The sequence below is a fragment of the Onychostruthus taczanowskii genome, unplaced genomic scaffold (assembly GCF_017590055.1).
Source record: "Onychostruthus taczanowskii isolate IOZ18803 unplaced genomic scaffold, ASM1759005v1 scaffold19, whole genome shotgun sequence".
In the NCBI taxonomy this organism is placed as follows: Eukaryota; Metazoa; Chordata; class Aves; order Passeriformes; family Passeridae; genus Onychostruthus; species Onychostruthus taczanowskii.
In genome coordinates, this window is record NW_024499128.1 from 9,389,823 (window position 1) to 9,404,436 (window position 14,614).

Below are 14,614 nucleotides of genomic sequence, written 5' to 3' on the forward strand. Positions count from 1 at the left end.
GTGGGGTTTTTTCCTCAAGGTACAATTAAAATTGCACCTCAGAGCTGGTTTCAAACAACAGCTATAACCTGCACACCCAGATCAAAGAAGCCCTTTGAAGAGCAGAAATCAAACACTGCTGAAAGTTTTCTGAGTGATGACAGCTGCACAAGACTGAAGTTCTGTTTGCCTTTTTCTCCCTACAGTCATTCATCCCCTGCTTACTTTTTTTCAACATCCAGCTGCTCCATCAGTTCCTGCTTCTGAGAGTCTTGGCTTGTCATCTGCATCTCTTGGTTCATTATATTCCATTGCAGCTCTGATATTTTTCCTTTTAATACAGTGATTGTCTGAATTAATGGAGAAAAAAAGAGCAGAAACACATAAAGCTGTGACTTGCCAAGCCGGATATTATGGATGATGATAGAAATAATTTCCAACTAAAAAGTATTAACACAATCTTAGAAACAATCCCACACTCCTGCAAACCTTCAGACCTGCAAACCTGCCTCAAAAAATGCAAGAGAAAATAATTTTTCACTTTCATTTGCCATCCAAATTGTCATTTACATTATCTGTTAAATGGGTGACCTCAAACTGGCATGAAAAACATCAAACTTCAAAGTTAGGTGATGTTTTTCTCTAAATTTATTAACTCTAAACAAAAGCTCACAGGTTTGCTTCCAATAGCCATTACTCAGCTCCTTGTAACAGAGAAAAAGAGAAATATCTCAAAACATTACATATGCAGTGTGTCTTCTAGACAGAGAGACAGGTAGAGCTCTCACCTTGATACCAATAGGAATAAAAGAACACAGACACAGAACTGCAGCACACATCTTTTAGGTGGGTTTAGTTTCTCTAATGTACCATTCTCTCCTCCTGGTTTTAATCACTGCAACTGGAACATTAAATCTGTTTACCTGCTTTATCACATTGCTACATTTCCAGTGACACCAAGGCAGGAGCAGGGCTTAAGGACTTAGTGATTGCTGATCAACAGCCGGTACAGGAAAGTTACAAATTAAACAGCTGAACTTAACTATAATGATGTCTCTGAGAAGATGGTCTGGGCTTCCAAATATACTGAAACTGTTACCCAAGTATTCATTCTGCAGTAGAATGCACAGGCATTTAAGACACTTCAGGAGGACACACTTGGTTCATACTGTTGCTCCCATCCACTCTACCATTCTCCTGACTTCCCTGAACACTTTCCCATATTATCTCCTCCATCACTGTCCCTTTCTTCACACTTGTGAACCCAGATGCTGGATGTTGCCTCACACTTTTTTTTCTCCTTCTCCATATCATCTTGTCTAAGAAATCTCTTCTTCTTCTGACCTGCTCACTTGTATCTGGGCTTGGTTTGATTCTAAACTTAGAAAAGACACACATCATCAGGGTTTATTCATTCTAGGTGATAAACACAATGTTCCAGTTATTTTGTTTAAGGGGTTTTTTTAATCAAAAGGGACATTTTTAAGTCACAAGAACTGCAAAGTCACCTGAAACTATGGATGGATTAAAAATTACTCAGTTCTTACTTCATTAGCTTCAGCTAATTTGCTCTCCTTCTCTTGCAGCTTCTTACTCATTGTCTCCATGCTCTTCTTGTAAGATTTGTTCATCTCCATTTGTTCTTTCAGTTTATTTTCAGCCTCTGTTTCCCTTTCCTGGTACTGCTTTATACGTGTGAGCAGCTCCTGGTTACGGTCGGCCTCTCGCTGGCCATGGGAAAAAACAGAAAGAGACTTAGGAAAAAGCAGCAGAAAGGTGAAGCCATTTTTCCTTCTTTTGTCCTCATTCCTCATTACCACGGTCACCAATGGTAATTGCTTCATCATGAAGCAAAGTTACTGAGACTAGCAAGGACAAAAATTTATCAGCAGTAACTCAATGGAATTACCCAAGGAATTACCCAGGGAAATGGAGCTGGAAAATTAAGAGACCACGTCTTCCAAATCTCTTTCACTACGACATGGCTGTGAGAATACAGATGTGGCTTCACAGACTCCACTGCACACTCTCCAGCAGATCAAAAATGAAAACATTCCATCTCCAATTTAAAGCTGACCCACGCACAGCAAACTGACTTTCAGAAGCTCAGCCCTCAACAGCTGGGTTAATAAGACAAACTTCCCTCTGCAACTTCTGGAATTGAGGCCATTTAAAAGAAAATATTATCAACCAATACAATAAATATTTTTGAAGTCTGACAACCTTTCATATACCATTTCAGTTTATTCCTACCACAAACTGATTGATACTTATTGAAAAAATGCATAGTAAATTGCTTTGCTAATCAAAGCAACTGGAGACACGGATTTGCATAGTAAGCAAGGATTATGCAAAGCAATGTGAGGTTCCTAAAACCTTTATCCACATGACTCAGAAAAACACAGAATCTGAGCAGGGTAATTACCACAGTGCTGGATTAATGCTGCTCCCTTTTTTTGTACTAGTATTTCAAGGGTTTCTGTGACTGACTCAGCTACATTCCAGTTTGAACTCTTCCTGGCCTAATCCTACATCACCTTACTTCAGAGGAAGGAGGAATTTAATCACTGACTCCCTATTTCACAACCACACACTAAATGTGTCACCCTCATAAAATACAACAAAACATACTTAATATTTTTTACAGATTTCTTTTTCAATAATCAGCCACATAGAAGACTTTTATTATGCTACAAAAGCCACTGATCCACAGCTTATTTCAGTAACATTGTTAAGCAAACATATGTGGGCAGAAAAGCAGAACCCAATAAAAGCTATTAGTCCCTGAGTGAGGCTCACTGTTTTATCAGTGCAGGCTCTCTTGCGTGACACTGCATGGCTGGAACTGCTGCCATTCCAATTAATTGCACTCACACAAACCGAATGCTGGCAATTGTGCCAGCAGAAGTTTAAACCCTCTAGGAGAAAAATTCAATATTATTAAATACTTCTGGGAGAAACATATAACAAATCCCTTTTGTTACTGCTACCCATGACACCTTCAGTGCTAAACTAACAGAATCCAGTGATCAGACAATCAGCCTGTGAACCTAACGAGGCTTCAAGTTCACACTCTTGTGCACATTAGCAAGTTAGTGCAGTGCACTGAGAGGGGACCTGCAGAGCAGTTCTGTAGCTGCATTGGTGCTGGCAACTTGACACCCACACCTGCAGTAAATGCAAACACAGTAAATGCATTCCAGATTCACTGAAGTCCTGCTCTGAAGAGAGTGTCCATTAGCAGCTGGAGAATACCAGGCTTGCTCATGGAATTCACCTTTCAGTTTATTTTCACTCCAAAAAGAGAGTAACTATACACATTCTGAGACAGACCACTGCAGACCAAAGCACACCCCTGATGTAAATGACCTCCATGTGCTCTGGCTCAGGCCAATGCTCCCAAGCCATGGGCAAACATCCCACTCACCTCATAGTTCCTGGCATTGGTATTAGCTGCCTTCTCCAGCTCGATGCGAGCTCGTTTGTGGCTCAGCTCCATCTGCATCTTCTCCCGTTCCACCTGCAACAGCTGGGACTTGGAGTGGATCTGCCCAGCCTGCTCCTCCAGCTGGCCAGTTCATGTGGGAAAAGGGACATGGCACACCATTAACAGCACAGCACTATCATCGTGCCCTGTGCTGCTCAGCTGACATTAACTTGCCATTTCACAAACTATCACCACATTTCTGGTACCTCTCACACCAGCTGTAGATGGGGAAACAAAGAGTTCAACACCACGCTCAGAAACCCACAGCAAACCAAGGAGAATTGGAAAGAAACTGATTCCTGGTTCTTAAGTCAAAATTTCTCAATCTCTAGATGTAGCCTGACAAAAATCTACTTCTCTATCTAAAAAGCTAATTATGGACTCCCCAAGCCTAAGAAGCACAGATCATGCTCCCAATAAAAGTAGCTGCTGAGCAAAATAACACGTTCTTCCATGACCTCTACAACATAATACTTATTTTTTCATTCAAATTACCTGAGAGCACAGACAATACCAACAGAATTGCTCACATCCTGGAGATCCAACACACAGCCAATGGAGACTCTAACCAGAGAGAGCCTCCTGCAACTACTGCTGCCACCAGAGATGTAGCACAGACAGAAAAAGCTTAAATTTTTGTCAACATTCCAAATGCACAGAAGCGGATTTACATTTAAAAAAACCAAACTTATTTTGTACTTAAGAGGCTGAAATAGAAATTATATTAAGATACAGAATAGAGAAACTTCATTCCAGCCTAACAAACAGTCCCTGGGATCTAAGATGTCAATTTACTTTATGCTTTATGAGCCTGAAGCAGCTAACAGAAAACAAAAAGTAAATAACCCAGGTGGATAAGAAAGCACAACTGGTTTGCATATCAAAGCTACAGCTCAATGCAGGTCTCCTGGATGTGTCCAGGAAAAGAAGCCTTTAAATCCTTAAAAAAGGTAACAAAGTGTTTTACCAGAAAAATGTTAAGATATAAAGCTCCTTTGTTCAGCAATATGAAAACAATTCACAATTTAATTTCCTGAGCTGGTACACAGATATAACTAGCAGGGAATAAATTCAAAGGACCTTTCTTAAACTTTTACAAAACAGAAATAAACCTGTCTGACACTGTAAAAAAAATTAAATATATTCTGGAAAAGATTCCAGAATGGTGACAGCAAGCTTCCTTTACTTGTTTATGTCAATTTCAGAATGTCAGTATCAGAATATCAGTTTCAGAATGTTCATATCAGAATGTCAATTTCAGAATGTCAATTTCTGAAAGAACAGTCAGATCTGAATGAAATTCCCAGCTCCTGGAACCAAAAGGAGCACCCGACCACACTGGAGTGATACTGCAGGAATCACCAAGATGAGGACTCCTCACCTGCATCCTCTGCTGGTACTGCAGCTGTAAGGAGCTTTGAGAAGATCCTGGTGTAGCCAGCCCAGACACTCCCTCCATACGCTGTGAAATGAAGTTGTTGAGGGATCTCAGGGTGGAGAAGACAGTGGTATTATTTTCCAAGTCCTCCATGGCTCTGGTAATGAACACAAAATCATCAGCAAAACACTCAAAGCAAGCTGCTCTGCTAAAGAGGCATCCATCACTGCCCTGAGGAAACATTAAACATGAGGGCTTTCAATTTACAGGGTAAAATCAACCTGCAAATCACTGCTGGGATCCACAGAAAACATGACCCACCCAGGCTGAAGTTGTAATTTTCTCTGAAATAAAAAAGGATGCAAGACGACCTTTTCTTCTCTGATGAAACCAAACTCATTGTTCTTTCCCCTAAGTTTTGAAGCTATGGGAGCAGAACTCCACAGTAGCAGCAAACCCTTCCTGCCACACAACTTGTTTCTGGTTTCCCAGAAGCACTTTGGACTCTTAATTTCTAACAAGAAGTCTTCCCATGTCCACTGATCACTTGTGTAAGTGAAACTGCATCTCACTATTCATATGATGAGATGTAGCTCTTCTTTCCCATTCAGAAAAGTACCAACTAAAAGGCCAAAGATAAAACAAGGATGGAGCTCAGAAAAGCCTGCAAGGTTTCCTAGGAAATTTAGCAGCCTTAGGTGAGTCCCTCCAGTGACTGCACGCTCCATAAATCCCCAGAACACCAGGAAAGGCAGCCACAACATCCACACGGCTCGTAGCACAGACAGAGGCCTGGGGCTGCCCCCTGCATCCCCGGGGTCACAGCGCAGCCACTGTTTGCATTTACAGCACCACGAGCAGAAGCAACAGATCTGCCAAAACCCAAACCGAGCGCTGGAGTCCAAACGCACCTGCCGGCAGGCAGCTCCAGCGAGCCCGTTCTCAAACCTACTAACAATTAAGAGGGCATTTAGGTGTGGGAGCCGGTCCGGTTCAGGAACGCCCGTGGCCAAGGCTCCCTCGGGACCCGCGGCGGGCAGCGAACACCGAGAGCGGCCGCGGCGGGCACGGGCAGCTCCGGGCACCGAGGGGTTCGCCCGCACGACTCCCCCAGGGGAAGAGCGGGCTGTGACGGGCGCGGCCGGAGCCCTCCTCCTCTCCCCTTTCCCCCCGTCCTTGCCCTCGCCCCTTCCCCGTCCCTCCCTCAGCGCTCACCGCCGCGCGCCCCGCTTGGATCTCCCTCTCCTCGCCCCGGCCACGGGATCTCGCGGGAACTCCGCGCCCGCCTCTCGCGAGAGCGGCGGCGCCGGCAGCCGTAACGGCGGCACTATGCGCGCAGCGCTCCCCGCGCTACCGTAATGCCCCGACAACGGCGGCGAGCGCGGGAGCTCGGCCCGGCCCCAAAATCCGCCCCGCGCCCTCCCGCTCCGGCACCGATCCCGTCAGCAGCCCCAGATGAGCTGTTGGTGATGAGAAAGGCCTGGGAGCCTTAAAAACAGTAACTCATGCCACAGTCAGCCCGATAAAAGCACTATTTAATATAAAATTTGTCACTTTCAGATAAGGCAGCGGCTGAATTTATTTGTGTGAGCAGATTTCCGGCAATTCAGTCATTCTCCCTGCTGGGATCTTAGGAACATCTTGTCTTTTTGCCTGAGAAACACCACTGGCCACACCTAAAAAGCACTGGGGGGATGATCTGCACGGCCATGACCCTGTCCCACTGCCATTGACTGGATTTATGAGTGCCAGGAAGCAGCAACTCCTAAATATAACCTGTGTGTGCAGGAGAGGCAGCAGAGCCATGGGGATGATCATTCCCAAGCCAGCCGTGCCTCTCACATGGCTGTGTTACACACCCTGCGTGAGGATGCAGATCCTGATGCACACAGAAACATTTTCTATTTTTTACCTGTGCTAATAAATTGCACCAGCTTCTAAAAGGCACTGAATTGGCTCAAACTCCCCTTTGCTGTTCCCTCACGTTCTGACAATCCCCTTTATGGTCAGTCTCATGTATGACAGCATTAACGCTGCAATGGTTTTCAGGCATGCATTAAAAACTCATATAATCAGTGTTTTATTTTCATTTCCATTACTCCAGCCCCAGAGGTTGCCTTTCAGATTACTCCTCTCCATTCCCAACCATTTTGTCCACAAGTATTTGAAAAGCCTGACGGACTTAAAGAAGAGTAGCAAACTTCCCCAAGGCCTTAATGGTGGGATTTTCCTTTTAACACCCACTAAACTGAGATTTCCAGTCAAATTCACAGAATGTGCAGCTCATGACTTTCATTTCCCTCTGTACAGCTTTGCCAAGTAATAAGATTCCGCAGAGTCCTTCCGGCTGGCCTGAGGCTTTATAGTTCTCACATCCTGGAACTGCTCCTTCAGTTTGTTTTGCAGCAGGCGGGCCTCGGATCCATCCCAGAATTTACAGAGCATCGTTCCTTTCGGCTTTAAAATGCTTTGGGCCATATCCAGGAGGCCTAAACACAGACTGATCAGCTTCTGGTGATCCAGCTCTTTGATGCCTGTGGCATTGGGTGCCATGTCACTCAGGATGACATCTGCCTTCCCCAAGGGAAGCAGGCTCTGGATGGCCCTCAGCGTGCTGGGCTCTGCCATGTCAGTCTCCGACAGGAAAACCGCCCCTTCCAGAGGAGAAATCCGCAGCAGGTCAACGCCAAGCACGAAGCCGGTGGGGACAGCAGCATCTGTAAGGATGAATGACACAGGGAACGCTCAGAGTGGCTGCAAAAACCTGCACATGCATGAGTTCTGTCAGTAGACACAACCCACCCACTGCCAGAGCTGCCTTCTCGTCCCCTGGCAGCTTGCTGGGTGCATCTGGATGGAGGGTTTGCCATAAGCTCATCCGTTCAAGAAATAAAAACTCAGCTACTTTGGATAAACAAGGAGGATTTTTCTTGGTTTTCTGCTGCTCTTACAAGGCCGACAGTCCAGAAATCCTGGTGCAGATGATAACACCTCAGTTTGTAAATATCAATGGCTTCACCCATATACACCATGCAAAGCAGTTGCTTCCATTGTTCGAGAAAGGAAACAATATTTCAAATAAGCCAAGGTAATTGCTAAAGGTCACATCATATTTAGAACTGGATGAAGGGATCTTCCCCACAAGAACTAATCAGATCACTAGCACCACATGGTATATTTTATTTCATAAACACAGTTTCTCTATATGAAGATTTACTAGGCTCACCTCTTCATGTTTTTATCAGTGACTCTGGCACTTGCCAGTACTCATGTCCCCTCCCCATACTGTTACCATCACAATATTTCCTTGATTTCATAGTATTTCAATTTAGATTCCGTAGTATTTCACAGACCTCTCACACACTTCAAGAGGAGCATCGTCCCCATCTCACCTGCCAAAAAATTGCACTTACCAGTACCTAAGGCATTGACCCTCTCTATAGCAACCTGGCTCCAAGCACCAGGTGCTGCTCCACAGTCAAGAACAGAAAATCCTGGACGAAGAACACAGAGCTTGTCATCAATTTCCAGCAACTTGAAGGCACTTCGGCACCGGTACTGCTGCTGCTTGGATGCCTTGACAAAGGGATCCTTCAAGTGCCGCTCCAACCACCTCTGCTCAGTTCCAGTTTTCCTCAGAAACTTCACCGTGGTGTGCAGGCATCTGCTCATCCAAAGCCAGGAAGAGAGGCAAGTCAACCAGTTAGTACATAACCACCCACTCTGTATTTCAAAAGTATAATAATTCATTCTAGCCACGACAGGCAGCCAGGGAGGGTGTGGAGCCTCCCTGTCCAGAGACATTCTCAATACAGCTGGACACATTCCTATGTCACCTGCTCCAGGCGACCCTGCCTTGGCAGGGTCATTGGGCCAGATGGTCTCCAGAGGTCCCTTCCAACCCAAACCATTCTGTGATTCTAAAAAGAAGCCCCCATATTTGAGATTTTGGCACCTTTACTTATCAGGTCCTATCACAACAGCAGGGTCAGATTTTGGATGAGGCCTCACGTGTTACCCTGAGCTAAGGGGGGAAAGAGATCCCACTCCTGCTTCTGCTCAGGTGTTTTAAGGACACGACATGGCAGAGTGACCCCCGCACCCCTGAGCTGACTCAGCGGGACCGGCGGCCTCCGTGAGCCCCTCAGAAGAACGGAGGGATGCCCGAAGCCCGGCAGAGCAACCAAGAGCCACGACCCGTGTGCGGCCGGAGCCGCCGCACGGCATTAACGTAAAACCCCAAACGCCCATTATCCCATTCCCGAGGGAAACTCCAGGCGCCGGCACTAGCGGCACCCCACCATCCCCCTCGTGGGCGCCGGCATCGCTTCAGCAGCCCCGCCACGCACCTGCCCCAGGCAATGACAGCTCCGCCCGGGCCCGCCATGGCCGCCTCAGCCCGCCCCGGCCCGCCTCCCCTCACGGCGGCCGCGGGCGGGGCGGCGGCGGCGCGGGAAGAGCGGGGACGGGCCGCGGCTGAGGGTGACGCCGGGGCGGGCGGGAAAGCTGCGAGTGTGGGGCTGAGGTGCGCGGGGACGGCGATGGGAGTGCAGGGGGGTCAGGGGTTGGGATGGGGGATCAGCGATTTGGGGAAGGGGCGCTGGGAGTCAAGGATTCGGGGAGGGGATGTTGAGGGTCATAAGGGATTCGGGGAGGGAGTTTAGGAGGAAGAAGGATTTAGGGAGAGCGGATCGGAGATTTGGGGAGGGGTTTCTGGTGGCTCAGGGATTCGGGGAAGGGGTGTTGAAGGTGGTCGGAGAATCTGGGGGAACAGGGATTTGCGGAGGGGATCGAAGATTTGGGGAAGGGGTGCTGGGAGTCGGGGTGGTGGGAGAGGGTGTTAAAGGTGGCCAGGATTCGGAGGGGGTGGTTTGGGGAAACAAGGATTTGGGAAGGGGGGGATCAAACTTTGGGAACGGCGTGCAGAGGTAGCAGGAGAGCGAAGGTCAGTGGGAGTGTTAGAGAGGCAGGTATTGGGAGAGGTACTGGGGGATCAGGGTTTAGGGACCGGGCACTGGGGAGCCTGTTCGGGGGCTGAGGGGCTCTGCACCCCCCGGGTCCCCTCGGAACGGGGCCGGGAACCCTTGGCACAGCGTGCCCGCCTCGTCCTTCAGCCAGGAGCCATGCACACGTCCAGGCTCTTCACCCTCGTCCTGGTGGTGCAGCCGTCCCGAGTCCTCCTGGGCATGAAGAAGCGCGGGTTCGGCGCCGGGCTGTGGAACGGCTTCGGGGGGAAGGTGCAGCCCGGGGAGAGCATCGAGGAGGCTGCCCGCAGGTGAGGGCCGGGCCGGCGCCACGGGGACAGGTATGGGGGCACAGCTGGAGGTGTTGGACCATCGGCAGTGGGCTGCAGGTGGAGGTAGCACGGCTCATCTGGTCAGTGACACCCTCGTGTTACCCACCAGTGCAGTCGTGATCCAGCTCTGAACACCTGCTCCACAGGTGATGAGGGATCATCCTCATGTATAGAGAAACAGGATTGCTCCCCCTTTGTCATCTGCACATCTTAAGTTCATCCAGTCTGTGAGCAGCTGGAACGTCCTTCCATCTCCTGGACTCTGATCTAAACTGAGAATGAGTCTGAGTAGTGGGTAGAGGTTCTTGCAATCTTCAGAGAGGTGCAGGGTTTAATTTTGGCTATATAGCAGAATTACAGCTAATTTAATTTAAATAATTAGCCAAGCTGCTTATTATTTGATTGTATGGTGTGACTTTTTTTAAGTGCTAATGCTGAGTTGTGGAATTGAATCTCATCAGTAAAAAGGCAGAGTGTAATTTCTGAACCCTTTAGTAGTGATTTCTTGTAGTTCTTTCATCTGTCTGGTCATTAAAATGAAGTAGCAAATCACAGCTGAATTGCTAAATTCCTTTAAAAATTAGGTACCTTGTTCTTTACATGAATGTTGCTGATACAAAGCCATGCTTTGCCATCTACTCAGTTTCTGATAACATGCCCAAAGCTGCCCTTGCACCTGCAGGAAGATCAGTCATGGTGTGCTCAGCTGGCTCCCAACAGCTTCTGCCCTCAACAGCCTCCTCTGCTGTGCCACACAACCACCCAGGCTCTGTGGTGAGCTGGGCCCAGGGACAGAAGGGTCTCTGTGCAGATGTGCTCCCAGCAGCCTTAACGTACCTGACACTTCATTGTGGCTTTTCGTGTGATTTATCATCTCTGAGTGGAGGGAGGGACATAAGTTTTGTCACTTAACATTTGCTAGACTTACCTGCCACTGGCTGTGGGGTAAATCTAATGGTTTAATGTAGCATTTGATTTCCTTATGTGTTTACCTGTGCTGGCCCCGAGTTTGACACAAGACGTCAAGTGCTAAAATTTTCCTCAATCCAAATGCAGTGTGCCACAGCACAGCCAGCACCTGCTGCTGGGGACTGACCCCATCCCTTCACCTGCAGTTTACTCCAGAATGACACAAGTTCCTGCTGAGGTCAGCTGGGCAGGAAGCTGTCCCCAGAGCCAGGAGCAGCTGGACACACTGGCCACCTTGCTGGCTGGAGCAGTGCTGGTGCAGTGCTGCCTCGGGGCACAGCTCTGCTGCAGGAAGCAGCACACACTCCAAATCAAACTTCCCTTGCACCACTTCCACTCTGCGCTGGCAGTTGAGGTCTGAGGTTGTGCTTCCACATTGCTCTGTCTTAGTTGAGTTGGCAGAGGCAGCAGTGAAGTCTCAGCACAGGTAGTTAAATATTAAACCAAAACGTGAACAAAAATTCCCAGTACCAGCAAGACTTACATCTTCTGCTGTGTACAGCACATTCCCAAGAGCACCTGGACTGATCCTCAGTGGGACATCATTTAGTGAATGAGTTATTTCTAGTTTGCCACCTGTAATGTTCCCACTTCCTACAAACAGAGCCAAGCAGCTGATGGATAAATTGCCTGGAAAACTGTAGCAGTGTTGTGCTTTGTTGTTCAGTTATCAGTGCCTGTAAAAGGAGGCTTTTAGAGTCATTGCTGGAAAACTGCCTCTATTTTAGACATAGATAGCTTCTCAGAAGATAAACTAAAATTAGCCAAGACATTAATTTGAAGTATAATTTTGAAAGATGGGATCCATGAAACCAATGCCAAAGAAAGCTGGAGCCTTAAAGTAATTTCCATTACATCTTAAAATTGTTGTTCCTGCCAAATAGGCAACTACATTAATTATTAACTATATCTAAAGATACACAGTTTCAGAGTATTCCTTATTTTTGTACATTAGAAAAACCATGACTAACTTCAAGCCATGCTGCTTCTGTTAGAGGGAGGTAAAATAAAAAAGCTCTGAGCACAGAGCATAAAAAGAGGAAATAGTTGAATGTGCTTCAAGTAGCTGTGCATGGTGGTGCGTGGAAAAGAACTGGCACAGCTCTCCAAGTGCTCTTAAAAGTCTCGCCTTCTGGCCTCTTGTTATGCTCAATGTGCTTCCAAGGAGCAGAAAGGCAAACTTTGCACAATTGCTTTGTGTTTTTTACACTGCATTTGAATGGAAACTGGAATTCTCAGCCTTCTGTGTGCAAATGGTTTTATGGAGTGTGTAATTTAACTAAGCTTCAGTTTGCCTCAGAAGCAGCTGATTGTGTAGCAGGTATAGATGTTCTTTCTGGTGTTCATGACCTGCTTCACAGTTCTAAAAGGTTGAGCTTGAAGTTGGCAAAGCCTTTTGCCTCTCTAATTGATGTGTCTTTACGTTCTGAAGCCACACCCAGCTACAATCACATGATGTCACATATCCACTTCTCCCTTACCTCCGAGAAGAGCTCCATGTTGCAAGAACTAAATTCTACTGAAGGATCCATTTTCCTGAATCTTCCCCTTCCAACACAGAGTGTTTTCCTGCCAGGCTCAGGAGCCTGAAATAACACACAATCCCACCTGTGGTGTTGTAGCCTTGTGGCTTGGTGCAGGTCTGTTGTATTATAAGAGCTTTCAGCTTTGGTTCACTGGAAGGGTTTTAAATGTGTGAGTAAAGCTAATGACTGCATTTTTGTCCTCACAATGCTCACTTCCTTGCAAGAAGTCTTTTTCTTGTGCAGGGAGCTTCTGGAGGAGAGTGGACTGACTGTGGACACCTTGCAGAAGATGGGTCAGATCACATTTGAATTTGTAGGCAACTCTGAACTCATGGATGTTCACATTTTCCGGGCAGATCACTTTCATGGAGAGCCTACAGAAAGTGAGGGTAGGTGGCTGGTGTGGGGAAAGGATGTGCATGCTCTTCTGAGACAGCATTGCCCTTATGAAATGGAGAACTATTAATGCTAAAATGCCTCCCAGAAGGAAGGCAGCTGGGCTGTAGAGGGAAGCTGCTTGTTGACCAATATTCACAGTGTAAGCAGCAAAAATCCATGAGCAAGTCCCATGCAGAATTCTTTTGTTTTCTGCCACCAGAAATGCGGCCCCAGTGGTTTCAGCTGGACGAGGTGCCATTCCATCACATGTGGCCAGATGACAGCTACTGGTTTCCCCTGGTGCTTCAGAGAAAGTTGTTTCGTGGCTATTTTAAGTTCCAGGGACAAGACACCATCCTGGAGCACAGCCTGAAAGAAGTGGAGGAAGTTTAAGAAAGCAGAAGCATTCAGCCCACATGCTACTGCCCACATTGGGCTACAGCATCCTTGTGACTTATGAGGGTCTCCTTGCTCAGCTCTCCAGAAAACAACAGTTATTTTCCAGGTCGCTGCAAAGTAAGGAAAGTAAGGGGGTTTCTTAGAGCAGAAATAAAAGTAACAAGATTTTCCATGCTGTCAAGTCCCTGGTTGTGGTAGGCTTTGGTGGTTATGTGATCACAGCTATTAAAAACTTAAGTGTTAACCCTTTTTAGTGGCTTAAGCTCTTCCCTTATGGGTGTATTTTTTTATTATTATTAAAAATAATTTTTTTAGTAAAAGCATGTGTGCTGTTGTAATAGTGCTGTGCAAGCCTTTTGAAAAGTTCAAACCAGAGATTCCTTCAGGATCCTCCAGCTGAAGGCAGTGTGAGGTATGGGAGTTAAGAAAGCACAAGCAAGAGGTAGATGTACAGTCCTGTCTCAGCCCAGCTTTCACTGTTGCACTCCTGAAGTCAAACTATTTGAGCATTTCAGGTAAAAATATGCTGAATCAATTCAACTTCCAGCAAGTTCCTGTTACAAAGTGCCATGCTCTAGGGCTGCAGGCTTTGTCCTCTCAGCCCAGCTTTCACTGTTGCAGCTCCTGAAGTCAAAATATTTGAGCATTCCAGGTAAAAATATGCTGAATCAATTCAACTTCCAGCAAATTCCTGTTACAAAGTGCCATGCTCTAGGGCTGCAGGCTTTGTCCCAGGGCAGGAGCAGGTGACTGCTCAGCACTGATGTCAGCCCAACCCAGCATGGTGGGCAGCAAAAGTTTAATCCAATCATGCCAGAAATAAAACATCACATATCTAACTTCTTACACAAGTTGTTTTTTTTTTCCTTTTTTCAAACACTTTTACAGACATGTAACACTTACAGATAGAATCTTGGAATGTCATGTAGGATCTGTAAACATTTCCAGTCTACCAGCTGTAGTAATAGTTCTTTAATTCCTGCATTTGAATAAAGTGCTTCATACATAAGGCTATTGGAGCAAAGCAAAGATACAGGATATTCCAGGCAGGCAAAATTCACACCCTCTGAACTATGTTTGTTTCTTGTCTCCTTCCAGCAGTTTTGAAAAATTTATACCACTCAAAAACATCCTTCTTCATCTGCTCAGCAAGCCACAGCTCAGACTTAGGAGGATGAATTAACACCTTAAAACCTTACTTT

At 46.6% G+C, this 14,614-nt stretch overlaps 3 protein-coding genes across 5 annotated transcripts in view; 1 reads left to right on the forward strand and 2 right to left on the reverse strand.

Moving 5' to 3' along the window:
* MAD1L1 (mitotic arrest deficient 1 like 1) overlaps window positions 1-6,117 on the reverse strand; it is a 350,409-nt gene extending 344,292 nt beyond the window's left edge. The window contains exons 1-5 of one of the 2 annotated variants that reach the window (XM_041401934.1): window positions 6,060-6,117; window positions 4,848-5,001; window positions 3,407-3,547; window positions 1,527-1,706; window positions 205-329 (exon numbers count right to left, since the gene is read on the reverse strand). In XM_041401934.1, the coding sequence (XP_041257868.1) occupies window positions 205-329; window positions 1,527-1,706; window positions 3,407-3,547; window positions 4,848-4,997 (596 nt within the window). In that variant the 5' untranslated portion in view covers window positions 4,998-5,001; window positions 6,060-6,117. Of the gene's footprint in view, window positions 1-204; window positions 330-1,526; window positions 1,707-3,406; window positions 3,548-4,847; window positions 5,002-5,755; window positions 5,860-6,059 lie in introns of those variants that run through there. The other variant, XM_041401935.1, reaches the window with a different exon arrangement.
* A 304-nt stretch (window positions 6,118-6,421) lies between these two features.
* Window positions 6,422-9,256, reverse strand: MRM2 (mitochondrial rRNA methyltransferase 2). The gene is made up of 3 exons (XM_041402017.1): window positions 9,194-9,256; window positions 8,258-8,508; window positions 6,422-7,561 (listed from the first exon to the last, which is right to left on the reverse strand). The coding sequence occupies exons 1-3, from the start codon at window positions 9,229-9,231 to the stop codon at window positions 7,137-7,139; spliced, it is 714 nt and encodes a 237-aa protein (XP_041257951.1). The 5' UTR covers window positions 9,232-9,256; the 3' UTR covers window positions 6,422-7,136.
* Window positions 8,892-13,735, forward strand: NUDT1 (nudix hydrolase 1). Of its 2 annotated transcripts, none has more exons than XM_041402018.1 (4): window positions 8,892-9,075; window positions 9,959-10,119; window positions 12,879-13,024; window positions 13,234-13,735. In XM_041402018.1, the coding sequence occupies exons 2-4, from the start codon at window positions 9,968-9,970 to the stop codon at window positions 13,404-13,406; spliced, it is 471 nt and encodes a 156-aa protein (XP_041257952.1). In that variant the 5' UTR covers window positions 8,892-9,075; window positions 9,959-9,967; the 3' UTR covers window positions 13,407-13,735. The 2 variants fall into 2 exon arrangements, with proteins under 2 accessions (XP_041257952.1, XP_041257953.1); XM_041402019.1 differs by lacking the exon at window positions 8,892-9,075 and adding an exon at window positions 9,231-9,369.
* The last annotated feature ends 879 nt before the right edge of the window (window positions 13,736-14,614 follow it).